The 27,851-nt window shown below is 41.7% G+C and overlaps 1 protein-coding gene across 23 annotated transcripts in view; it reads left to right on the top strand.

The window, feature by feature from the left end:
* The window catches only part of SLC8A1 (solute carrier family 8 member A1), a 399,887-nt gene that overhangs the window by 329,090 nt on the left and 42,946 nt on the right, over positions 1 to 27,851 (top strand). For all 23 annotated transcript variants that reach the window (XM_070512196.1, XM_070512199.1, XM_070512200.1 and 20 more), the window contains 2 exons: positions 4,763 to 4,893; positions 8,774 to 8,873. In XM_070512196.1, coding sequence (XP_070368297.1) covers positions 4,763 to 4,893; positions 8,774 to 8,873 — 231 coding nt within the window. The remainder of the gene's footprint in view (positions 1 to 4,762; positions 4,894 to 8,773; positions 8,874 to 27,851) is intronic.

Genomic DNA, 27,851 nt, shown 5'->3' on the forward strand with positions numbered 1-27,851 from the left:
CTTCCCAGAGTCTGTCTTTCCTGCCTCCAGACAACACGATGTTAGCCATATCTGCACAGCTGATCATACATCTGTGGGGTTTCTCCAGAGAGGAACATTGATGGGCGACTAGAGGATTACACAGCTATCCCAGATCTACTGTCGAGGTAGAGCCCGTGCAGCATCCCCTTGCTCTAAGTCTCTGGATGGGGACGGAGATGTTCACTCTTCAGTAATCACCATCGCCCATCACTGGGCGTAGAGGTAGAAACATTTCTGCCTGCCCCAGGATGACTTTCTTCATCCTCACCTCCCACATCCCCATTCAATAATCATCATACCCAGCCCTGACTGCAAGTTGTTCTAGAATATTCCTTATGGAAATAAAAGTACCAGTCCCCTTAGGCTCTATTCAGAGAGGCCAGCCAGGTGCTGAAAACTGTCAAGAGATCTCTGCTTTCAGACTTGTCAGCATAGATCTGAGTGAAGGAGTAAAATAACCCTGAGCAAATTGTCCCACCGCTGGCCTTGTACCCCTTTCCAAGTTCTGCATTGTTTGTTAAGATTAAAAATTGCAAATGCATTAAAGACTATCAACAGTAGCTCCTCCGGCACAGATCTCCATGCAGGGCATGTTTTCAAATAGGGATTCCCAGTCTCAGCCCTTCACCTCTTACAGTGATGCTGCTTCAAAATGCAACCTGAGCCAGAAAGGGTTAACAGCAGCTTTTTCATAATTCTGCATTTCCCAGATCCCAGGTACCTATTAGCCTTTGTCATTTGCAAAATCAATTGCTCGGGAGATGGGAGTCCGTTCCCTTCTGGTGATTTTATTACAGGATTGTTTTATGACCTGTCAATACTGATTTTAACAGTGGCTATTGATTATGCATTTGATCTTTAAGTTGTGTTGATTGGTTAAGACCATGATGTTATGTCATTTATTATCAACTTCTCAATGAAATATGGTGAGTTTAGAAAGTATACACGTCTATATACATATACAGAGAGAGAGAGAATTAATTTTCTCTGAGAAGCAAAACTAAAACCACAACAGGTTATCACTCTACATAAGTAAGGAAATGAACCTGACTTGAGCATAGTAAAATGATCCAGTACTCAAAGTGAAAAGGAAACAAACAGAATAGATGATTTTGAAAAATGCTGTTAAACTTTTTTCTGATTCAATAAAAAGTATCTAAATAGAAGACACTTTTTAAAAAATACACTCAGCTCTCTTCTTTGCCTGTGTCGAAAATCTGGACCATAAATGCAAATTTATCAGTATCCTTGTAGAGCGATAATTGGATTTAGCCAACTGCCTTCTCTCAGGTACATGTAATTCTCTCTTAAATGTTGATGACATTTATTAAGTGAAAATAGCCCTGACCCTTCCATGACACTATGCCTTTGTGCTTTTACTTCTCTCTGTCTGGAATGCCCCTCCTTACTCTGGCACCTCCCAGCCATTCTCACCACCACCTTCACCTGGCAAGCTTCGATACATGCAATACATGCTTCAAGGCCAATTTCAAATATCTCCTCTTTCCTGAAGCCTTCCCTGACTCCTTCAGGTGTGGTCCCCCCACCATGGTTCCTCAGCCCTTAAATTGCTGTACCAGAAGTTGTCCCATCTATATGCCTTGCTTCCCACTAGACACTCAGACCCCATTTCCAGAGGGGCGGGGGGTGAAGAGGGACCCGGAGGTGGGAAAAGGGTTCAGTGTGCTGACGTATTGTAGGAGTGCAAAGACATGTTTTAAATGAACAAATGGTCTTCATATGCATAGAACAATTAAGAGGCTTTTCTAACAGTGAGTTGGAGAGTCATACAACAAATATCTGTTGAGCACCTTCTACGTATCATACGTTGTAATAGGCTCTGGGGGATGTGAGGACAGTTCGAAGAGCAATGGGACATATTGTTCTATCTTGGTAAGTTTACATGCTGGATGTTTGAATGTAAAGGCAATTTAAAAATTAAAAAATAGCGTATTAGATGAGTCCCTGTTCAATACACACACCGAGTATTAAAGAATGAATTTAAGGTTAGAGTGGTCATTCCTAAATACATCAATCGGGGGATATTTCTGCAAGAAGAGGTGGGATTTTGAAAGATAAGTAGGATTTAGCTAGAGGGAAATAGGGAAGCCTTTCCAGAGGGTAGACAATGAGATGAAAGTTTGCATTAATTTCAAGTCGGGTTTGGAGCAAGAGTGTAGGAAGTGTTAGAAACAATGCGCCCTGTATTTCTCTAAGTTTGTATGAAATCTAAGACAGTATTTCCTAAATTTTGGTCATTCTCATACCTCCTTTACAATATTTGCTCTGACTGCATACCAACTATACTATTATCTACTTAGTGTAATTTTTTGAAATTGCCTCATGTTTTTACTTCACTAGATTATTTTTAAAAGGAAACTTTGTTACTAACGCAAATAGAAAACTAGTATCATTTGTCATAAATAGAAAATAAGATAAAAAAAATTTTAGAATGGGAAAAATAGTTATTAAATTCTAGCTAGAAATAGTCAAATGCTTGATGCCTCAGAACTGTTTTCTGCTTCTTAACTGATAGAAACCCAAATGTCAGGCACTAGTTACAGACATAACAGCACCAAACTAAGCATTTCTTCTTGATCACAAGGACTGAAGGATGATTAAAAAGGGAATAACCTTTTCACTTGAATCACTGTGTGACTCGATTTCATTTACTACCACGTCCATTTATTTAATACCATGTTCCAAAAAATTTCTTTTTGTGAAATGCAGCATTAAATGCTGCCACTGTATCAACTTTCTTTTGGAATTTCTCTATTTTTCTACCTAAATTTCCTTGAATCCCGTTAAAAGCACCTTATTATTTATAAGTAAGCTACAGAAAATGGGGCCATAATAAATATTCTCCCCCGATGACTTTGCAATTCAAATAAAAAGCCAAGTTGTGATAGTTCTTCTCTGGAAAAATAATTCTTATTTGATGTAAGTCTCCAAGACAAGCATGTTCAGCCTAGGTTTTGAAAAAAGAGACTGACATAAGCTGCTACTATGAAAACTACCAATAACATTATCCTGGGGTCAGGGATCAGAAAGCAGTGGGACTCAAACTAGGATTGATTTGAGCACCGGGTAAATTGGACTTCACAGATCTCAGCCCACTCCCTCGACCACACACACATGGTTTCAAGGACAAATCTTGGGCATGCCAATCAGAACCTTTTTTTTGCCTTCCCTTGAGTCATGACTTCCCAAGCCTACTTTAAAAAATATTACCACTTTTACAGTTAAATTAATCTCCTTGCACCTCTCCTTTGCATCTGCTAATAATCAACAGTTTCTGGACAACCCCAAATCACTTATTTTTAGTCTTTATCTAATTTCTTTGGGGCCCTGTAATCACTGGGGATAGGAAAGCAGATTCTGAAATATCCTTTTACAAAGACACTATTGAATACATAGTAAAGAATTAATTGACATGCTGCATTCTGCTTTTGCCTTTGGTTGGTTTTGACACTTGGTCTATGAAATGCCAGCAGTGCCTCTAGCCCATCTGCTCTGTGTCCTAGCAGTGAACGAATGGCCTAGGAACCAGTTCTCTGGAACATTTGCTAGAACATCACATGGGGCCACCACAGCAGGGTCCCTCAGCAGAGGGAATCATCTGTCTTTGAAGGGAATAGGGGGTGTGGACTTCTGCAGAAGCTGATGCCTAAATGCAAAAGACAAGAAGCTTGGGCTGTAAGTCCCTCCATTTCTGATGTTTCCTCAGTCAACAGACTCCTGCTGCAGACAGTTTGCCTGGAAAGTTCTAGCAAGGGCATCAGGGCTGAGGTCTTTCTATACCACCAATTCTGTTTCCTTAGCGATGAGGTTCATTCAACTTGCCTCTAAGGGGAAGTGGTCTGAGTTGTTCCAGCATCCTGGGCATGAAGGCTGAGTGATTACAGGAGCAGCATTTGTCCTTCACATGCACATGGCCTTTTCAGTCTGGGATTTATCCTAGTGACCTTCACGCAGAGAGGAACCCACTGTGAGCTTCCCCTCATGAATGGACTCTCAAGTCCATTAACATTTTCTCAGGACCCGCTAGCGTCTCCCGGAGTGTAAGCAACATGGTGGTTCTGGAAATAATCGTGCTCATTTGGTGAGTAGTACTAACTCCCAAAGGCCTCACCCTTGCCCTCCTAGTTTGCTTTAAGATTGACAGGCTTTAAGAGTGACATAGGTCTTCCTAACACATCTCAGCTTTGCAGCAGAGAGAGGAAGCCCTGGAGCCCAGGCATCTTACTGAAACATGGAATGGATGTTTTGCTTTTTAACCTGCAACAGGGGCTCTTGGCCAGTGAGAGGCTAAGATCAGAATTTCCCTTCCACATTTCTTTGGCCCTAGGGCATTTCCTGTTGCCTCTAGAAAGTGGAGAGGAGGCGGCCAGATTCCTTCATCCCTTGAGTCTAGCACTTTTAATTGTGTTTCCCTTTGGTCACATGCTAAAGGAATGTGTACAAACAGCCAGATGAGTCAGCGTCACAGGGGACAGCTGGGTGATTCCCTCAGCATAGACAATGTGCAGGCAGAGTCTTTCCCAGTGATGTGCCCCTGTAAGTTGCTATCACAGTGATGTGCTGCCTGATATGCCAAGTGTCTCCTCCAGCATTATAATCTCACCCAAGGGACCTTTAGGAGGTCATTAGGACTTCCTTCTTGGTTTTCTTCTAACAGGATCCAGGGATTTTCAAATAAAATTGAGCCCCCTGCTCACTTTCTTGCCCTTCCCTTCCACAGATGAATATGATGACAAGCAGCCACTGACCAGCAAAGAGGAAGAGGAGAGGCGCATTGCAGAAATGGGGCGCCCCATTCTGGGAGAACACACTAAGCTGGAAGTGATCATTGAAGAATCCTATGAATTCAAGGTATGCTCACCAACACCACTCACTGGGGAGGCCAGGCCCATCTCAGGACCAAGACTATTCATAGCCTTGGCCTATATTGTAAGATCCATCTGGAAAGAGAGGCCGATGTAATTTCAGCAACTGGCTCATTAATTGAGAGGCCTCTGGAGGAGAATTGGAATTAGACAGTTAGTAGGGGACCAAGAGGTCCTGCAAACCAAACAGCATCAGAACCAGGATCCGGGGGTTGGCATCCGTCCTTGCACAGGATCAGAGGTGCCCCCAAGGGAGGGCTTTCTCTGAGGGGAGAGCAGGGAAGAAGCAAAGGTGGATTCCAAGAGATTGCCATGTGTGGAAGAAACCAAGCTCTATTTGAAAAAGCTTATCAATCTGTTAGAAGCAACATTTTCAGCATTCACAGTGCTGAAAATCAGGAGGCTTTTATATTGGAGAGGGGGTGGTAAGCTCTTCCTCTGGTACATCACATTAACAAACTCTATTTATATTTAGTCATCCTCTTAAGATCCTAGGACATTTTCATACTGTCAACATATTGAAGGTATAATGCCTGGAACCAGAGAGTTTATAATTGAGCTGATAAAATTGGATTTCCAATTTTCTAGATAATGAAAGTCGTTTTTCAGAAGTTAAACAAATGGGCCGTAGGGTAAGCTCAGGACTTTGAGGTGAAACTTCCTGTCCATTCTTAGCTGCTCCCTCTGTCCATATCCCACCTCCCATCCTATCTCACTCACATGGTGCTAATTTCTGAGAAGACCCCAGTAGAGCCACCTTAGTTCTGTAGCGGGAAAGGAGCATCCTTTCTCTGGCTCTCCAGAAGTATAAACCCAGAGCACAAAAATATTTCCCTTCCTTATTTTTCAAAAGTAGAATCTGCTCTTGTTTGGAAAATCAAAAGGAGAATTCCAAAAGGGAGAATCAGGCCACCAACTGAGAAGCCTCAGTATTTTATCTGGATCTCTCATAGTAGTGGCCTCTTTTCCTTTAGCTGGGCCCGTTAATTTTTTTTTGATTTAGTTCATAAATTGAGGTACCTGAAAGGAGACAGGTGGAAAGAAAAATGTCTTTGCAGTTGAAGTGTATTTTTAAAAGATAAAAATGCAATTAAATTTTCCCCTTTAGGCTCCTGTGAGTCTATCTGTTAATTCTTCTTTCACTCATTCCATGGAAGGAAAAAGCAGAGGTAAACCCTGGGATCAGTGCTTTCTAGGCAGACCCCAGCCATCAGAGCCCACCTGTTGTTTCATCCGGAACCTGGCTCACCGCACACCCGTGACTAGCACATGCAAAAGTTCCCTGTCGTTCCAGAGGTATAGACATCTCAGATTGTCTATTTCTATGGACCAATCTGTCCAGATGCGTCCATCCTCACTCTTCCTCACGCATCCTTTTTTCGCCTGGAGTCAGAGGGCCTGGTGCCGCATTCTGCATCAGAAGTTCTACAGCTTGGCATGTCTGTACAAACTTGCCCTCTACCCCTCCCAGGGCTCTCATGGGGAATAGCTGTGTATTCTCTCTTCTAGGACAACCGCTAACCTTCCCCTTCCATGCACCCATGACTAGGAAAAGCAATCACAGTAAGTTCCTTTAGGAAGCATTGGGTTGGGTACAGCACGTCACAGTCTTCCAGGTAGCAAAGCTTTCTTGGGTCCAAATCTCTCTCTGGTAACTTCTCCAATGATCTGAACGTTTGACAGTCCCCCAAGTCTCTTTACGTAAGTGCATTTGTTCGGGGTGCTTATCTCCCTAGCATAGCTTCTATACACTGTTCCCTCGCATCTCCTCAAAGTTCATCAGTACAGTTACTGTTAGCACTACAGGGTACCTTGGGGCCATGTTTCTGAAGTGCCCTCCAGAATCAATTTGGATATTATATTATTCTTTTAAGACATTTGTTTTCCAGCTATTTTAAAGAACTTGTGCAGAACTCTGAGAACCGCATTAAAGACCCAAATCTGGGTGACACCTCACCATGTCCCACTCTGCTTTGCCCACTGGGTACTTGTTTACTATGTGGTGACTAAGGGCTTGGCTTTCCTAATACCTGTTGCTGAGGGTGAGGTTGTAACAATCTCTTAATCCCAGAGTCCCCCAGGATTAACATGAACTAAAGTTTACAATCTACCCTGGCTTTATCATACACACACACACACACACACACACATATATACACATATAAATTTTAAGTTTAGTTTATCTTAAATCTTTGTTCTTTAGAGATATTTCTTGAATAAAGTTTGTATTCAACTGTTACAGCTCTTTATCTGTTCGACTGTTTGTCTCCCAGACGATGAGATTCTTTGCCTTGGCTTCAGAACAGAGAGGTGCCCCTTTGGAAAGACCTGCCCCAAGTTTCTGTTGCATTTAGGAAAAATCAAGGTCGTTTCTTGTGACATTCTACACAGAACATTGAATTAGCATCAGCCAAAACAGTCAGAGTGCTTGATGAGATGCGGCTGAGTCAAGAGAGAAAAGACAGATGTTTGTCATGTGCTTCGAGTTATGGTGGCCAGGAGCAGTGACTGTCACAGCTATTATCAGGGGCACTAGCAGTTCTAGACACAAGGCTAGAGGCTGGAAGGTCACCACCGTAAGAACAATCAATCTGGCAAAGCCTGATGTTGAAAGTACAGAGTGGGCCAGTTGGAGATGGGCCCTTTCATATTTATTATCATCTCAATGTTTCAAGTCAAGTCAAATGACTCTTATTGAACTAACACACGTGACGTTCTGATTTAGCTTTGGCCTTCTGTACAGTCCCCTCAGATCACATTTTCCTTTCTCCCAGTTAGCTGATAATGTGCTCTCTCTCTCTCTCTCAAACCATAGTCAATTCAGGTACATTGTGTTAAACCGGTACAGATTTTGACCTAAGACAAATAATACGTCTTTTCTGCCCCTTTGCAATTAGTGGGAATTCGAGGATGCTCTGACAGTAAGTGTGGCCGTGTGGTAGACTAGTCGATGTGGTGGCTTCTCTGGGAAGAGTAGCCTCGTGTCCCAGAAGTGACCCTTCTTCCTGTAGTTGCTATGATTTGTGGTAGTGCTTTGGGTGCATCTGCTTACTTAGTTTTCTTGTGAATGCTTGGCTGCTCCTGTTGTTACATTAACTGACATTTAGAAAGCCAGAGAGTGCTAATTGTACAAAACCAAGTGCTTAAAAAAGGTCTAAAGAAAAATAAAAAGAAGAGGCTCAGTGCTAGCAAAGCAGGGGGAAATTCAGTGCAAGGTAAATTGCCCCGTGCCCTACACCACACAAATTGACTTGTTCTTGTCTTGTCCTGTCTTGTTTGCAGCCGGAATAGGGTAAGAGTGAATTCTCTTAACAGCCACCAGGCTGACAATATCAGTAGCCAAAGAAAAATCGATTTATTGATGATCATGCAGCAGCAATCTTTGAGGCTTTGCTGTCTGGCTGCATTGGACAAAAGTCCAATAATAACAGTTTTTAGTTTCCTAATCTATATGCCACTTCTGGTTGTTCACAGATATGTAATGCTGAGCAGGGAATATATTACTTCAGTTGCAGACAGCACATATAAATGAAGCCAGTAGACAAACAAGTTCATAAGGTTTTCGAGGGGAAAGGATGGGCTTTTGCAACATCTGCTATTCTAAACACTGAGGCCATTCTCTGTTGGCCATTAGGCGGTGAGGGAGGCTTATATTTGCAATGAAGTTTCCACTTCAGAATGTTTCCAAGTAAGGACTATGCTTGTTTGCATAAACATAACAGTGTTTGATGTCAATACTGTTGTTCTGAGCCTAACATCTGCTACCCTTTATATAATTCTGGGGTTTCAAAATCAACTAGGTCTTAGATTTCCCGAGGCCTTAACCAACCCAGCAGTTATTATCTTATTCTTTTCAACCTTTCTAGAGTACGGTGGACAAACTTATTAAGAAGACAAACCTAGCCCTTGTGGTTGGGACAAACAGCTGGAGAGAGCAGTTTATTGAAGCTATCACTGTCAGTGCTGGTGAGTGCCTTTCTCTGCATGTTCTAAATTATAACGGCCCAAGCCGAGCTTACTTTTCCTACTGTGAGCACTTGTTTTGTGTTAAAGCACCAAAGAACTTAGGTGAGTAAGAGAAATAAATGTATTTGTAGCATATATGCGCATTTTGGAGACGCGTTTAGACTGTCCAGATGAAGCAAATGTCTTCAAACGTGGCATTCTTCTCCATCTACATTGTGTGTTTCTTTCTGGAAATAGACATGATAAGTTTAAAGCCTTTTGTGTCTCTAACTTGTAGAAAGCCGATCACAGGCTTTGTCTGGAAAATTCCCTGAAAGGAGGAGAAGTGGCCAAGTGAAGGTCGCAAAGGAAACAGCAAAATCATAGGTGGGACAGGATGACAGTAAGACACTTTACCACTGCCATCTGCATCATTTTACACTCTCTTCAACAACGTCTAACAAATAAGTGTTTGCACGAGGTCTGGAAGTGAAAATAGAATCACATTCTGTCTCTTCCTGTGTGAGCAAAGTAGAGCTTTATTTAGGAAAAATCCTACAAAATGAAGTGGTTTTTCAAAGTCAAGGAGCCAGAGACCGGAGGGCATTAAATTTAGAAAGAAGTGTCCCTTTCCTGCATTGTCAAACCTCATCCAGTCTCTGTGCGATTGTATAAAGATAGTGGAAAGTCCCTCTTACAGATTTATGGAAGCAACACTATCGTGGGATTTTTTTTTTCCGGTTCTTCTGCTCCAGCTCCACTCGTTCTTTCCCTTTAAAGGTCCCCACAGGCTCATCTTCTGCTGTTGCAGCTAATGAACAAAGCTAGAGTCTTCTAAATAGTGATTCCCACTGTAAAATATGGAAACAGCGTCACTAGCAGTTGGGCCATGACTTCTAACACAACCCCCTCTTTCCAATCTGCCGCAGAAGAATTTGACAGATCTCCCATGTGCTGTGGGAACAGAGGGTGGTAACAATTTTTGTGCCTGTTTATTAGTAGTGCTGTTTATAGTCACACTTTGGTTTCTTGCAATTGAGTATACAATGGAAATTTACGAACATTAAATGGTGGGTAAGTGCTTAGGAGAGTAGATTTGGGATTTACACGTAAGTTCAAACAGAGGAAGGGGGAAATTCCCGGTCTTAGTCTCTCCGGACTGCCATTACAAAATACCATGGACGAGGTGGCTTATAAACAACAGAAATTTATTTCTCACAGTTCTGGAGGCTGGGAAGGTCAAGATCAAGGCACTGGCAGATTTGGTGTCTGGTGAGAGCCTGCTTCCTGGTTCATAAATGGCTGTCTTCTTGCTGCATCCTCATATGGGGAAGGGAGCAAGAGAGCTCTTTAGGGTCTCGTTTATATGGGCACTAATATCATTCATGAGTGCAAAGCCCCTTCCAAAGGCCCTACCTCCAAATACTATCATATTGGGGATTAGGTTTCAACACATGAATTAGGGGGTGGGGGGTGCAGACACAAACATTTAGTCTATAATACTCCCTCATTATAGCATATATTTTTCTATAAATCCCAGGTTAGTATCTCAGGCATGAGCTATACTCCCTCTTCACAGAGAGAAAAACAGAAAGGACAAAGATAGCTTGAATAAGAAACTGTTGACAAGGCCAATAGTAGAAAATATGAAAAATAACTGAATTGTTTTATGGGCTTTGACATAGCTGAACTGAAACATTAAAAGCAATGTAAACCTTAATGAGCCATTCCAAATAGTTTCCAGGTTTCCTTTGGCTGCAGATACATGAGAATTTCTATAATGGTCATGTGCTGGACATTATTCATTCATTTTTCTATATGTTAATCATTATTTTTGGTTTGAGGGATATGACAGTGAATGAAACAGACAAATATTCCTGCCTGAGTAGAGCTTACATTTTAATGGAGGACACAGCAAATAAATAAAATAAGTAAAATAAGGTATATGTATGATGGTAAACTTATCATGGAGAATAACAAAGCTGTGAGGGGAGACAGGATGTGTGTGTGTAGGGGCTGCATCGGATGGTGGCCAAGAAGACACCATCAATAGACACATCAATGCCGAATTTGCTTTTCTAGCAGTAGACTGGTTTTGTGTTGGTTTGTTCACACATTTTGGTAACTCTCAGGGACCAGGGTAAACATTTGATGACCAGTCTATGACAATGGAAAAGGGTGGTTTTAAACAATGAGAGAGATTATGCTGCAAACAAGGCCAGTGTTGTATATTTGATCCTGGCCAGAACAGGTGTACAGAGATACAACTATAAAGATGCTAATACTTCCTTTAAAGAGGAAGATTTGGAGTTTGCAAATACTTTCATATATTATGCTGAATTAAATCCTCTCAAAATCCCATGAGGTAGGTATTATGATCATCTTTAGCTTCTAGAGGAAGAATCTGAGCCTCTGCACAGCCACATGGCTTTGGAATGTAGCTGAGAGCCTGGAGCTAGTCCAAATGTACTGTCCACTGCCCTTAAGAGAGAGAGAAATTTTATTTTGAGGAAAATTGCTCCCCACCTCTGGCTCATTGAGTGACACTGGCCTTGTCACCTCTCCTCCGCCATGGTTTGAGCACTCTCGTGATGGGACTAACTCCTGCCCAAATCCTTCGAAGAACTGTTAATGAATGAAATGCGAAACCTCTCAAGTATTCTTATTTGTCACGCAATATATTGTGTTTTATGTTTCTAAATGACTGTTTGGGAATAAGACAAAATTGGTTAGAAATTTGAAGGCTGCTGGGTAAATTGACCTTATTTACAATTTTGAGACAAAATGTCAAAAAAGCAAACCCATATTTTATAAGCACTAAATTACATGTTACACAAAGGGCATTTAGAAAGCTCAATAATTGTCATTATGATTAAATTTAAGTGTCTAAAGAATGTTAACGTTCTTAGGTTGTTAAGTGGACAATAAAATTTGTAAAGGAGCATTTATTGAAAACAGACTTTATTGGATTTTAAGATTTCATGGCTAAATAGTTGAGAATCAGAAAGATTTGCCTTATTAAAAATACTAAATTGCTTTTAAATGGCTCTACTGAGAGGCTTTTTCCTATGCAATTTTCTGTGCAAAATTGAGTCTATATATCTTGCTAAACAAAAATAATAATTTTGTAAATAGGACTTTGCTTCTGTTGCCCACTGATTATATTTAAACCAGTTTCAAGGTAATCCCCTGGCAGCATTTTTGCTCCCCTTCTTTTTCTGAATAGCACAGTCCCTAGGCCTCCTGTGACCATAATGTTTCTGTGAGCCGAGTTCTTTGGTTCAATGTTTGAAGAGTTAAAGGACTTATAAGACTCCAGAGATTAGGAAGGGATTTAACAGTCATGTCCCAGCGGTTCTCCTTCTGTCATTTCCTGGGGAGAATACCAGGAGCAGTGGCATGCCGCAGTTATGTGGCTGTCAGAAACTTGCAAGACAAATCTGGTACCATCAGGTGCTTTTAAGATGTGTCAGCAGGTGCACGTCCAAGTGAAGCTGGCATTCACTGTATGTCCAGTTTGAGTTTCCCCCAGTGCCTCCTTCTTCCTAGTGTCTCCACTGGGACAGAATGGAGGGTTGGCTTTAAGAAACCGTGTACCAGCTGGGATACAAGGGAGAAACAGACATGTCATAGAAGAGGGCGTAGGAGAGGAAGAAATATTCCTCCACCCTCTAGGTTCTTGACTGGCCTAAGACATTGACATGAGACAGAATAACAGGAGAAAATCAAACAAATTTAATAACGTGTATACATGGGAGAAACCCAGGAAAACTGAGTAACTCGCTAAAATGGCTGAAGCCTTAAATACCATCTTCAGCTAAAGACAAAGGAGGATGTTGGCGGTGGTTGTTTTGGAATTTAAAGGGGAGGAAGGCAATTCACGTGGAGATGGAAAAGCAAATGTTTGGTCAACAAATGTTTGCCGTACCTTGCAAAGACAATGAGACTTGGAGAGGACTTTGATCAAGTGGACCTCGCCAGGCTCCTCCCTGTCCCACACCTAGTTCATACTATAGTTATCCGGTGGTGATAGCTCTTTCCTGAAACAGGCCTTCTATCTTCAATCCTTTTAAGCAGTTAGGGGGAAAGTCAAAGTTTCTTTCAGAGTCTTTTTTTCTTAAAAATAATTAAGCCAAAGAGACACACTTTGGGGTAGCAACTTCTGCTGCCCTACAAGGGCAAACATTAGTGGAGTAAAGAGAAGCAATATGCCAAGGCCAATTCCACAACCATTACATTGTTGTTCTTCACAACAGCCTTGGGCCATGGTGAGGTGAAGGAGAGAGTGATTGCAAGCCTGGCTTTGGAGTCGGATTGGGTTTGTGTCCCAGACCTCCAAAAACTCCCTGGGCGACTGTGGGCAGATTACTTCACCTCTAAATCCCAGTTCCCTCGTCTATAAAGTGGAGATAACGGCTCCTCACTCCTGGAGTTGCTGTGAGGATTAATCCAGGTGATACATATCTTCATGAGGACTGTCTATGCATTTGGATACCACACTTGGTTGTTTGGGAGGCAAATCATCTTGAATATTCTACAATAAAATATAACCAAATTTTGTGGAGTTGCAGTCAATTCAGTTTAATGACTAAAATGGCTAAGTGACTAAAAACACTGCTTGTCCTTTTGCTTTACAGTATTATATGTGCCATTTTATAGATCAGAAAACAGATTCAGAAAAACAGTGTAACCTGCTCAAGAAGCAAAGCTGCTAAATGGTAGTGCTGGGGCACAGAGGAGCCCAGGATTCTCTCCAGTGTGAAGAGGGCACTCACGTGCTGTACCTGGGGCCTGAATATGCACACACAGACACACACACAAGCACACGTGTAGACACACACATAGAACACGCGTATACTCATATACAGTAATACACAGATATGCATGTGCGTAAACACACGTGAGCACTCAGAGACATACACACAAACGCATGTGGGCAGATACACAGAACACACATACACAGAGACATGCACATGCCCCTTATATAGCTTGTATCTATTCATTTGGATAATTGAGCTGCAGCTTGAAATATGAAGGTTCTTTCCTTTCTGTTTCTTAAGTCTCCTTAAGCCTAGTTCATAGTCCCTTAGGGAGAAGGCCAGTCAATTCCCTGAAGAACAAAGGGAAGTGTTTCTTTTCCTAGGCGCAAACATAGGCTTCTCCTGCCTAGTAATTTGTGACATTCTTTCAAGAAAGTCAACACACTGCCCTCCTTTTTACCTGATAATTTTAAGTGTCCAGCACTAAGGCTTTTTCTGAAATTCTTTTACTTTTGACATAGATTTTATGTATCAAGCGTAGTATCTATTGGCATTCTCATAATGAAGGAACACTCGAAAGTGGCAAAAAAAAAAAAAAAAAGAAAAAAGAAGTCTCTTTGTAGCCTTGATTCTGTCTCTTACCAACTGTGTAACCCTGACAAAATATTTAACCTTTCCAATTTGAATTTCATCATCAGTAGAATGAGAGGGTTGGACTCGGCGAGTTCTAAAATACCATCCAATACTGAAATTTGGGAGCTCTGTTCATGGCTCATAGCTCTACAGTATGCCTGATGGCATTATGAGTCATGGACCACTTGATTTTGGCAATGGAAGAGGATACTCTTCCCAACTACCTGGCTCACCTAATTAAATATTCAGCACACAGTCCACGTCTATTCTCCTAGAAGGAAAGGGAGGAGAGGATAGTCTTCAAATTGTAGCCTCAAAGAAACTAAGTGAGATGATGATTTGAAAGTGCCTAATTTTCTTTCTGTTCCATACCTGGTGCTCGGAAATGCCTGTGGAATCCTCTACAGTTGAAGGCCGGGCTGGTAAATGTGGCTGGCCTGTCCACACTCACTAAGCTTCACAGTAGGTTACAATCAGAGACCTGACATCAGCTAAATAAAGACATGGAGAGGGCGTGGTCTCTCCAGCCTCCCAAACCACCGTGGAGACTAGTTCAGTTTGGGGGATGCTCTGTCATCAGTCCTTCATCCATGCAAGCTATATGGAGTAAAAAGTGCTTTCAATTAAATTGAATTATTTAATAGCAAAAATCTTCAACTCAGTGTTGCCTCTGGACAGTAGTTCACTTGAAAATCCTGTCAACCTGAAGACTGATCCACTCTAGAAGTCCTAAATAATAAATAATAAAAATGGCACCTCAAATGAGTTTCAAGGGATTGCCATGCAATCTGGGCTAAGCAGGAATCTTTCTAGCATCTCCTTTATTTTTGAACATCATTACTTTGGAGGCACTCTCGTACTTAATGTGCTAACCCTGGGTCACGTGAAAATCCCATTTAAGGATAGAAAAAGATCCTGCCAGGTCACGTTTGACACAGCCTCAGTGTGACTATAAGACAATCGGAAAAAAAGCTGTGGGAAGAGGGTGTTAGGGATTGAGGGTTTTCATTTTGCTCTGTTTCTTGTGTGACTATAAACATTCTTAATTATCCTTTATCTAAAAATGTAAGCTGACGGGGGTTCATGAAAAAGGATCCTGGTTTCATGAGACATAGGAGGTATAACTGCCTTAAAGAAAGTCTGTCAGAAACCTATGTATGAATTTTTGGCTCACTTTCTGCTTAAAAAATGTTACCATGAATTGGCTGTCTATTACATGGCCAATGCTTTATATGTATTATTTCTGTTCTTCACAGCTATACCCTGAGGTAAGTATTTTTTGTCCTAAGTTTACAATTGAGAATCTTGAGGCCCGGAGTGGTTATATAATGTGTTTAGTTGGGGTCATACAACTAGCAAGCGGCCAGCTAGACTATGAAACCTCATCTTTGTGAATCCAAAGCCCCTAAGCTTTTAGAGCAAGCCTAGGTGTCCCTCCTACCAATTTAATTTGGGTCTTAAGTGGCCGGATTTCAAATGAGTTAATGCAAGACAAAAGGGCTGAGTTGATGACTCTTTTCCTCTCAGTTACACATGGTGAAGTTGGGGATTTGGAAGCGAGCATGCGCGTGTTGGACAGGGGTGCAGAAGGATCAGAAAGAACAGCGATTGTGGAAAGTGGACAGGATCGGTCACTGCATTTCCTATAAAGGTCCAAGTTTAATCCAGTCATGAGGAACCCAGAGGGACTTCCAAATTCTTTTTGTGATCTTGGAATTGTATTTATGTCTGCTGCTAGAAATTATGTCAAATCTTCTGAAACAAAACAGAATCAATGCCCATCCTTTTCTCCAAGCTCCTGCTGTTTCCCTGTGGTATGATTAGTTATTCATGGTGTGACTAGTTAGGTAGGGTTTGCATGCTTAGAATCACTGGCACACTTGAACTAATAGGAATAGCAATTGTTTTAAACTTTAGCAGATGTGAACAATACTGCTGTCATCCAACTTTGCTCTCATTCCTTTCTCCACTACACAGCTAAAATGTTCACATTCTTTGTGATAGAGAGTGCATATAACATGGATGACATATAAAGCTTTTAATTGTAAAAAATTATATGTTGGAATCTCTGGCTTCTCTGGAGACTTGAGTTCAAATGGTCAAAGAACCACCAACTAACTGTGTAGCTCTAGACAATTCCTCTAACCTCACCTGTGAAATTAGAGGATTGGAATAGATGGCCTCTGTCTTTGGAACATGGAAATACTCAAAGGTCCTCTAAAAGACGCTTCCATTTCAGCAATAAATGTCAACTTGCTTTCCATGGTACTGCTGTTTGAAATGTAGGCCTCCGGTTTTAATCAAATGGAACATCTACCTTACAGTACAGGTTAGATAAATTGAGTAATTGCACCAACTTGGCCAAAGCTCATTTAAGACATCTAACACTTAAGACACACTGTCTAATGGTCACATTAACTAAATTCAGTAGCTGCTCTTCCTCGCTTTGAATTAGATATCAGGAAAAAAGCTTCTTTAACTTCTTATCAGAGCACCTTTCAAAATGGCCCTCAGTGGATTGTAATTTAGTTACAATTTTAACTTTTACCTTTAAAGTATGATATTTGAAAAGCTTTATTTTATCTTTCCTTAGAGTTACTCATTCATGATGTCACTTACTGTATTTCAAGAAAACATTATAAACTCCTACTTTAAAGAAGTTTTATCTTCCCAGCAAATTAATTTTCATCATCTCTGCAATTAGAAAATCATAACTATATAATTCAGTGTTTTTTCATTTGCTTTGGCCATCAGAAAGGCTAGTCAATTTTTCCCCCTAGTGTTCAAAATTCACTCAACCGAGGTGTCTGAAAGCATCTTTTATTTCTGCTTTCTTTAGACATTTTTTGTCCTATTTTATCTTAGAGCATCTTGTGTTCTATTCATAGGTACAGATCTATTAAGAGGTACAGCTCAAGTCCTCTTAGAAGTAGGAAAAGTCCAAGTTAGAATCCTTTTATTTTTAAACAACGGCAAATCTGTCCTGTTTACCACTATTTCTCTAGCACCTAGGACTGTGTTTGGCAAGTATTTGTTGAATAAAGAATGAATGAATTTGTGTGTGAATCAATGTTTTCCAGTCTACATATAACTGTTAGTGCCTACAAACATAGATTCCCTACCCACCACACAAGAGGGGCCAAATAAAAACTGGAACACCAGGCTTATGGCAAGGAAAGGGTTTTCATTTCAGATGATATCAGCCAGGAGACAAGAGTGAGCCCTCAAATTTGTCTCATCTCTTTTCATTTCCCCAAAAGATGGGAGGCCAGAGGGGTTAAAGGTTTTTGAGGAATGTAGCTGCTTGTAGAGAGGGCAGTGGGGGTTAGTCAGTGGCCTTGCTGGTCAGAGCTTTCCCACCAGCCTGCCTTTGGCCTTGGGATGCTGCTTTTATGGAGGAGGAGATGATAAGGAATCCAGGTGGCTGTCCTTGGCTGATCTGACTCCATAGGATACTAGATTCTGGAGCCAGGGAGCCAGGGAAAGAGTGATTTGCTTTTAACCCCATATATGCTGGGTTTGATGTAGGGGGACTGATATCAAGGCTGGCATCATAACTAGATTAAAAACTTGTTTTCACTACATCATACTGCCATATCTGACCTAGAAAAAAATCTATATAAATATGTATGTACTCTCACATACACATATGCCACATTTCAAAGAGAGTTTCAGACATATTTAATTCATATATAATAAATACATATACACAGGACATGGGGATACACATAAGCATGTATTTGTCCGTATAAAATATATTTTTGCATGTGCAAATTGGATATGCAAGTCTGTATTAAAATAGCATTTTCTGCCAATTTTCTTAGTGGAATTTTAGTGTTATTTGGCTGCTAGTCATGATCCTAACTGAGAAAGAGGAAAAGCGGAGGGCATGAGTAAGAAAAAGGATGACAGTAAGTTCCAGAGAGGAAACTGTTTATGGGAGAACGTCTAGGGCCATATTGATAGGTAGGCCAAGCAAATGTAGGATATCCATCAGCTTAAAAATGTCAGTGGTGGCAGGGTAAGATGTTGAATCAGTAGCTTCAACTCCCAGTTTCAGAACGAGGCAGGCCAGCTACACAGGGTGAGGCTACAAGAGGGCGGGAGAAAGAAGCAATTATTTTCTGGCCCCTGGATATGCTTTAGCTGATATTTCTGAAAAGAATATTGGCTTGTTAGGCTGTTTCTCTCTTAAATTACTTATTACAAAATCTTGAGGAAAACACAGTGTTGAAGTCTCCAGAATGATTCAGCACTCTTATTTGTAAGCCTGAAGTCACGTCTCTAATGCGGCTTTTGTCTGGAGAGGCAGCAGCCCAGGTCTGCAAACAATGCGCCATCACTGGATCCAGGAGCTCTTTTGCTGGCATCAGCTTCAGTGATGTGAATACAGTTTTAGCGGTTGCTGACAAATCAACGCACAGGGCATGGGGGGCTTTTCATCCCCAGGCGGGAGCCTTTACACACTGTTTTCAGTGGGGGATACGTTTCAGCATAATCCAAAGAGGTGGAGGGAGGTGAAAACGGAGCCACTTCCCCACCACACAGAGCCCCCCCCAAGGCAGAGAGGAGCCTCATAAAAGTGACTTGCAGCATTAATTCTTGCTGTTCACAGCCTGCTCTCTTGGTAAAGACCTTGTCATTTTGCCTCCTGCCATCAAAAGCCACTTGCCTGAACCAACAGGCTTTGACACAACCCCCGCCCCACCCCCACACGTCTCTCCTGCCTTGCCTTTGCCTTGTTGTGTCCGGCTGGATGTTGTGTCTTATGTCCTGTTAGAGCGTCTTGGACCAGAATCCTGGTAGGGACCCAAAAAGGAGCTTACTGATCAGCTATTCCAACCTTCCCGGTTTTTGATAAACAAGAAGCTGAGACCAGAGAGAGAAAAAATTTCATCCCAGGTCACACAGAGCCTGTTTTAGAATCCAAGGTGCTTGCTACCATACAGCATTGCTCTCATTTCTCTTTTAAAGTTGGCATTTGTGGAACCAGTACCTTAGCCCTTATGCCATGCCTGTCCCCTGATGTTACCTGTTGCCTCAGATGTTAGCTCAGAGCCAATCTTCCTCACCACAAAAAAAAAAAAGCCACTGGCAGTCAGACAAACTTGACTGTCAACACCCACCTTAGCCAGCCTCCCCTCTAAAAAGAGTGTTTATAAGCAGTGAGGGACTGGAGATGTTCCACCTGAATTCCACTAATGAGCTAATTCTCCCATCAAAACTGATTTTACTACATGTAAGATTATAGTTTCTCTTTAAAATCTCATTTATCTTTTCACAGCACCAAAGATAAGGTTGGTAATGGCTATCCTCAATTTCCAGGAGAAGAAAGTGAAGCACATGGAGAGTCTGTGAGGTGCTCAAGAACATTAAATCATCGGAGCCTCTTTGTTGTCAGTGGAGGGCTGAATTTACTGGGTCTCATTGAAAATCATAACAGAGAGAAGGAAACAAGGCTGAGCCAATGAGGGGTGCCCTGAGTAATTGCAATCACTTCATATTGTGCAAACTGAGGCCATGATTAGAATCTTAGACACTCAACTTATATCTCCACTTTGCCAGCAAATCAACTTATAAACCCCATGATCAGAACAAAGCCCCTTCCAGGGATCCCGAGACCAGGAGAGAAGTCATGGGGGGATGAGGGATGGGGGGGAAGATGTCATTGCTGAAGAGCTAACTAGAGTCCTACCTATTTGCTACACAGAGTGCTACCCCAAAGATGAAAGGAAAACAAGACTTTTTAGGAAGAAGAAAGGGAGTAGAGCCATCCATTCTTTCCCCGAAGGAGCATTCATTATTTTATATATGGTGCCATATGCAGAGGGTTATTTTAAGGAGGGTAGTTGTTGCCCAATTGCACTTTTCATAAAACAATGCCAGATAAGCTTAGATTTCATCAGAATGGATTTTTGCTGGACAAAACACAGAAATTTTTCTCTCTGGAAACAGTGGGTCAAGTATTTTCAGTGAAGTGGTGGAAAGAGTTTTAGATCTCACAAGCAAGTTACTTAAACGTTCTGAGCCTTGGTTTCTTCACCTTTAAAATGGAGAAAATAATCCCTACTTTAGCAGATTGCTGAGAGGAGGAAGATTAAGTAGGATGTATGTATTTGCCCGTGTGTATAAAGGTAGCCCTCAGTAAGTGGACCTGAATTCCTGCTTAATCACTGCAGCGTCTTCAGAGAATCTGGACAGTCCTTGTGTCTCTCTGCATGTAGGGCAGCCTTTGATACACATCCATCCTTTATAAAAATTTCAACATTTTCCTAGGACATAATACTGATTTTTTTGTTGTTGTTGAAAATTACAGGATTATTGCTGCCCGAGCAGTTCCTCCAAGGCTCAGCTTCCCACACTCCAGGAGGCTAATTCAGCCGCAGCTGCTGCTATTTACAAAGTGTTATCAGAGCCCTCAGGCCAGTCTTAGAATCTGTGCCCACGTAATACCCAACGTAACTAAACCATCTAAACTAGCAGGAGGTATCCACACTGGCTGAGTATCAGTTCTACTTGTTGAGGGCTTATTTCTTAGATGTTCGAGTCTGCAGGCAATATGCTTCTCTATTGCAGGAGCCTGGAATTCTGTTCAACCTACCATCAATAAGGGTAAGAGGACACTCTGAATTTTAAGATTCTTAGCCTGACGTGGAGTTATTTTTCACAAACAAAGCTTGGTGCAAAAACACACCCACCTAATTATGTCAATCTCTGATCATTTGGAACACTCAGTTCACATAGAGGAATTCTTGAAAGAGAGAGGCTGAGCTGTCGATTTTCAGCTTTAAACCGATTCATTTTGCTAATAACCCAACTTGCATGGAGGTAGAATTCCTTAGTGGATCTGTTATTCATTTTGACAGTAGCTATGTTTGCTGAGAAATATTTCTGTCACATTAGATATGTCTTATGCTGTGTTAACCATCCTAGCAAGGTCCATAATGGCCTAAGCTGGTAAGCATACTGTTTTTTGTGGAAAATGTCACCCAAGGGTTCATTTGTTCCAGACAGGGTTGAAAGTTATTTGCAGAGAAGGAGTTGCCTCCTAGCATCCCTTCGGTACTGTCACAGATACCTGTCCCTAACCCCCCAAGATGAGTGGAAACTAGCACTGGTCCCATGGGGCAGAATGACCCATAGCTGCCTCTGGCTTGTAAGTAGTGTAGAGGGAGCGAGTAAAAACCACTGAGTTTAGCTCAAGCCCTTATATGTCAAACACACACACACACACACACGGATATGAGAGAGCAAGAGAATAAAATTTCATCAATTGAATCGCAGTTCTCAGTTTTGTCTCTTCAAATGAGAAGGGGTAAATTCGCTGTTTGCTAAGGTCTTTCATCTTAAACATTTTATGATGCTGTCAGAACCTTTGAAAGCAAAGAGAAGTGGAAATGTACAACGGAAGAGGAGAACTTGCTCTGTAATTACCATTTTTCAGGTTGCAAAAAGAAAGTGACAGTTATGGAGGAGAGAGCCCATTCAGTCAAATTAGCTTGTTAATTTGTTTGAAGGCAACAAATCTTTGTGGTTAGAAACTAAAGAGACACAAAATCAAATCAACCCCACTTGGAAAAAAAGGAATGAAATTCCAGAACAAAATTATGCCAAAAACAGTGTGTGTAGAATGTAGAAAACCACTATAGTGATGTAGCTTAGTTATTCATTGTCTGTTACACAGGGCTGCTGAGTAACACTTCTTGGGCTCAAGAGATCGTACAGATGGCTGTGTGGTTGGCCACAGATGTCATCGTAGAGCCATCTTGTCATGCTCCTGGAAAGCTTTCTGATCATGTTCATTATTCCCATAGTTGGAGAATACTCTTGCAAAATAAAAATGGACTAATTATAGGCAAATGAATACCTAGAAGGAATCAAAAGTCAGACACTTCCTCAAATTGATAGCAGCATACATTCCCCAAACTGCTTTCTGTTACAGACTTGTGATGATGTAGGCCAATTTCCCAAATTGTAGACTGAAGAGCTAGATGCAAACCATGATGTTTGATTCCAAACTAGATGGTTGACCTCTGATAAATAGAAATGGAAATGAGAACTCTAAATCTCTCTGAAGTAGAGATTCCAAAGTGGTCATAACCATGATGCCCTCCCTTTATTTATTGTCTTGTTTCCTGTGTTTAGTTGATCCCTAAGGGCTTGAGAAAGAGCATACCGTTGACTCTGCCAAAAATATATGTAGAAAATAAATCATATCTAGAAAATAAATTAGAATACAAACATTGCTGACAGTGCATCGGTGTTTTCACATTCCTACAAAAAGGCAACATTGCCTATAGCACTAAGCATTGTATTTATATAGCACTGCTCCTCACCCTGCTTCAGCAAGACATCATGTATAGTAAGATGTTCCCTGGGCTGTGAGATCAAATCCTGACTCAGCCACTTACCAACTGTGTGATTATTTTAGAAAGTCACTTACATTCTCTGAACTTCAGGTCTTGATATGTACAATGAGAGTAATAATGCCTACCTCACAGTGTTATTGTAAGGATTAAATAAGGTCAGGTATGTAAAAAAAATTTAGCTCAGTGCCTGTCACTTGGTAGACACCCCATCGTATTCTCTCCCTCTGTTCCTTTCTTCTTTCTTTTATTAAAATCAAGCAGCTCGGGGAAGCTGTAATGATAATGGCTCATTCAAACAGAATATAGATTCTGTGAAATCAGGATACTCAAGTTGTATTGATTTACCGCCTTCCTTCTGACAAGTACCAGTGATGGCATATGGCACATCTGTCTGTAAAGGGGTTTACAGTTTTGCCAAGGACTGCGACATTTCCTCTGCTGGGCCTCACCATTGTGATGTGGGAGTTAGGAAAGTCATTTAACAGATGAGGCACTGAGGCTCAGGAAGGTCAAGTGTTTACCCCCAAATAAGCTAGAACCAGAAACTGACAAGTCTTCCGACCCAAGTGTCCACTACACCCCAGCAGCCTCTTTTTCTGGTTCTCAAAGCTCTCCCCAGGGCCAAACCCTGAGCACGTCTGGAGGGATATAAACTAATACCTGGTTTAGTTCAGACGCTGTGTTGTCTGCAGCTGCCAAGCCCAGGGGTTCCCTTTCGTGATCAGTTGTTCTGATGATGTCCTTGTTCTCATGCTACAGAGCAGGGTCAGTGCAAGTACCATTATATCAATAGTTGAAGTGATACTCTCTCCATTATCTGTGGTTTTAATGACTTGGCTGTTTTTGCAGTTATATTTAGGAAGTCCAACACGTATCAAGGAAACCATTTAAAAGGCCATGGGAACAATTAATCGAATACAGCTTGTTTGTTATCTTTCCATTAGTGGAATCCATAAAGCTGAAAAGAAGGATTCTGAGATAAGAGGATCCTTTGCTTGGGATCCTATAAAAGGAAATGCACCAAACTGCTTGTTTCTTTGTTAATGCAGAGGAGAGACTCAAAAGAATTCCATAGCCTCCAGTAACCCCAAGCTGGCAAATGTACAGAACCAGCAGATTACTGTCATGTTTGCCGTCACATAAAAGATGCTCCCAGGTGGTTTTTTTAAATGCTCCACTGCTCTTCACAGGGAACAGACTTTAAGTATAGTCCAGATGGTGATGGATGAACATAATATTTCTTTGTCCTTCTCCAAGACTGGGTAATTGTGTATCATGCATGGCAGTCAGTGGTCATTTTTATTATTTAAATGACATCTGAGTTGGAGATTAAAATTTGTAAAGAGCAGTGAGATCCCAGGAAAAAGGATGGGAAGCCACTTCTACTTTCAAATGCAGTAAAACAGATGGGCCTTCCATTCCAGACTTAAGCATTAAAATATTTAAGATTCCTTATAATGCTGGAAGCCTACAGAAGGAAATGTCTGTCTGCCTGTCTGTCTCTCTCTCTCTCTCTCTTACACACACACACACTTTTTGCATTGTACACTTCTAGGTCACCAACTTAATTCCAGAGGGCAAGATTAAATTGTTTCTAAAAGCCTAGAATGTAACCTTAGGACCCAGCGTGTGGGCTAAGCAATGAAATAATGATGGCAAACACAGCAACAATTCTAAGTGGAGGAAAATAATGATACCTACCATGGTAATCATTCTTTTGAAATATTCTCAAACACTTTGCAGAAATGATCTAATTATTCCCCTGCACATCTCTCATGGGAAAGGTATTATTATTTCCATCTTGAAGACAAATATAATGTCTACTCTCAATTTATGAGTGTCATTTCTTTTGAGAAGTTTCATTATTTGTTTTCTTGTTCATCTTCACAAATATGAGACTTAGACACCGCAAATTAAGTAATTTTGCAGAGTTAAAAGGCAGAATAATCTGTTTCTGTGAATGATTGATTAAAATTCAGTGTTTTCCAAACTGTTTGAATCATATACCCTTTGAAATTATAAAATGTACACAAATATAGAAATTGAAAAGAATCAGCTACAAAATAAATATAACTAGAAAGTCTAGCTCTTTTTCTGAGCTTTCTTGGGGTTTGTGCAACCCCTCCCCCCCTTGGAATAGGGAATGGGGGAGAAGAGGAGACAGAGAAACAATTAAGATGGTTCTCTTCTTCCTCCCTCCCTCACATAAGCCCTGAAAATTGCAGCTGACAGAGTGAGTTCTACCTGGAGCCAAAAGGGAAATGGGAAGAAAAGTGAAAGAAGGAAAAAAATAAGAAGTGGATAAGGAGACAAGAAAGGAATGAGTAAGAGAAACAGGGAGTGGCTGTTCCCACATATCAGTGTTATGACTGCCAAAGGGGTGCTGCATTCGTTTGCCGTTTGCGAGTGCTGCCATAAACAAATACCAGAGACTGAATGGCATAAACAATAGAAATTAATGTTCTCACAGTTCTGGAGGATAGAAGTCCCAGACCAAGGTGCTGGCGGTTTGGTTTCTCCAGAGGCCTCTCTCCTTGACTTGGGAGAAGGGAGGGCCGCTTTCTTACTGTGTCCTCACTTGGTCTTTCCTCCACGTGTGCGCATCCCTGCTGTCTCCCTGGGTGTCCCGATTTTCTCTTCTTATAAGCACACCAGTCAGATTGAATTAGGGCCCACCCTAACAGCTTCATTTTAACTTAAGCATCTCTTTAAAGGCCTTGTTTCCAAATACAGTCACATTCTGAGGTACTAGGGCTCAGGGTTTTGACATATGAATTTGGGGGAGACACAGTTGAGCCCATAACATGGGCTTTTATTTAAAAGCATCTGCTTTCAGGCAAGGACGATATAAGAAATATGTAGTAACCTTGTAGGAAACTTGTTAACAGGGAACTGAGGCACATTAAAATTTTCAAGAGTTTGTTTGAGCAAACATGGATTCAGATGGGGTAGATCCAAACCAAAAGTGGTTTAGGAGCTCTCCACCAACAGGACCTGGCAGGGTGCCGGAGTCGGGGGGAGGGGGGGGGGGCGAATGGGGGTGGGCTGGGTGGGGGAGGGAGGGGACACTTTGACAGAGCAGAGGTGGAAGTGGAAGCGAAGCAAGGAAATTGGCTGTAGCTTAAGTGGTCACCTTATATGGGAAAGCCTAGGTGGCTGTTTGTGATTGGTTGTTCTTAAATTCAGCTTTCTTAGACCCACGTGTATTTACAGTCATTGACTCTGGGTTAGGTTTTGATTGCTTACGTAGGCTACCAAGGCATCAGAGCCTACCCAATCTAAGGCCTCCTTGTTTAATAACTTTAACACCGTCAGCAATGCTTTTTCACTCTAGCCTGTCACACAGTTTTCCATCAGCTGCCCTGACACAAGCTCCCTCCTAGTTGGTCTCTGTAGGGGACCCCATTCATCTGCTGGGGGCTTCCTCCCAGCCGGTTGTTGGAGACCTTCTGAAGCCTCAAAGGTGAGGCTGATTTCTCCACAGATCCCCGAAGACTGTTCACATACTAATTCTGCCCATGTGCTCTTGAAGACTAGGCCATTGCCTCTTCTCTCTTCCTGTAAGAGGGCAGGTGACAAAATCAGACTTTCTTCTTTTCATCTTTTGTGAGAGGCGCTTTTCCCTCAAACCTCCTCTGCTTCAAGTGGGTTTCCCAGTCGTGATCTGCACCAGATGGTCTCACCACAGAGTGTCTCCTGAAGAGCTCCCGCATTTGCTCCGTGCTGGCAGTGTCAGGTCGTGGAGTCAGCTGGAAAGGTTGCTAGCCTCACCTGCTGCCAGCTGCATCAGCTGAAGGACAGTAGGTCTCTGGTAACAAGGTGGGGGTGCTGAGAGCGGTGGACAAAGTCCTCAAGGAGAAATTCTTCCTTCCAAAATGGCAACAAAGCACGTGAATATATATTTGCCACCCCTTCAAGAAGAGTGGACATTCAATATCCCCACTTTAAAATCTGTGAATGGGAATTGTATCACATTATAAATGAAATCTCTGTGTTAGAATACTGGTATTGATATCCTGATGCCTTTAAGTAGTAAGCATTCTGCATTTCTTTGTACGTTGATAGTAGGATGTAATTGGCAGAATTGTGATATGTGTATATATTGTGTAATTAAATAGTTATATAAAGTCAATGGAAATTCATGCATGCATGCGTTCATTTAACAAGCACTTAGCCAGCTTATTCCTCATGCTGGAGATAGGATCAAACACTAGCAAAACAAAAATGAACAAATTCCTGCTCTTGAAGAGCACACAGTCAACTGGAGAAGAGAGGAAAGTGAACAGGCACAATCTAATTGAGCATGCATGAGAATCACCTGGAGGGGTTGTTCAAACACAGACTGCTGTGCCACCCCCTCCACCCCGTGCCACCCCCCTAGTTTCTGATTCATTGGAACCAGGAATTTGCATTTCTAACAAGTTCCCTGATGATGCTGATGCTGCTGGTTCAGGATCACCCTTTGAGAACCACTCCTCTAGTGTTCCAAGAGTTGGGGAGCTGTGGAAGCTTTGAGAAGGAGTCCCAGCACTGGCTGGAGGGTGAGGGGGTCAGAGAAGGTTTCACACAGGAAGTGAGTTTTAAAGGGATGAGTGCAGAGAGATAAGGAGGGAGAGATTAGGACATGCCAAGAACGTTTACTTCTAAAGGACAAAAGTAGGAGAAAGTACATATGGTTTGAAAAAATGCAAATACTTCCATTTAACTAGGATGAAGTTTGAGTTTGAAGTCATTGCAGGAGATGAAGCTGGAGAAATATGCAGCACTCAGAGCTGTGATTGAGGGCCCTGTTTGAACATTGTTCTGTAGGTGATTATATGACCATCCCCAGAGCTGGACTCCCAGCTGGAAGGAAAGAACCCAGGTAGAAGAACTCTGTCATAGTTATCTTTCATCAAGAAGGCTTCTTTCTGAGCCTGGCACAAGGCTTTTCAGCCCTTTGGAAGAAATCATTTTCATTTCTCTGAAATGACAAATCTCACTGGAGGTGATAAGAGAGTGGAAAGAGTGTATTGATTGCAAATAACTAGAAATTGATGGAGGGGGGGTAAACTTTTTGCCATTGACCCATGAGCCACAGTAAGGGGGCATGTCAGTATGTTAATAATTAATTGGTTAATTATGATTGACTCTTAGAAAACCTCAAATTTCACCCACCTCTACTGGCCTCCTGATCACTCAGAGGGGAGGGATGACAGGCCTAGGAAGGAAGGAGTGGGAGAGAGGAAGCATGGGTT

The sequence above is a fragment of the Equus asinus genome, chromosome 6 (genome assembly GCF_041296235.1).
Source record: "Equus asinus isolate D_3611 breed Donkey chromosome 6, EquAss-T2T_v2, whole genome shotgun sequence".
Lineage (NCBI taxonomy): Eukaryota > Metazoa > Chordata > Mammalia > Perissodactyla > Equidae > Equus > Equus asinus.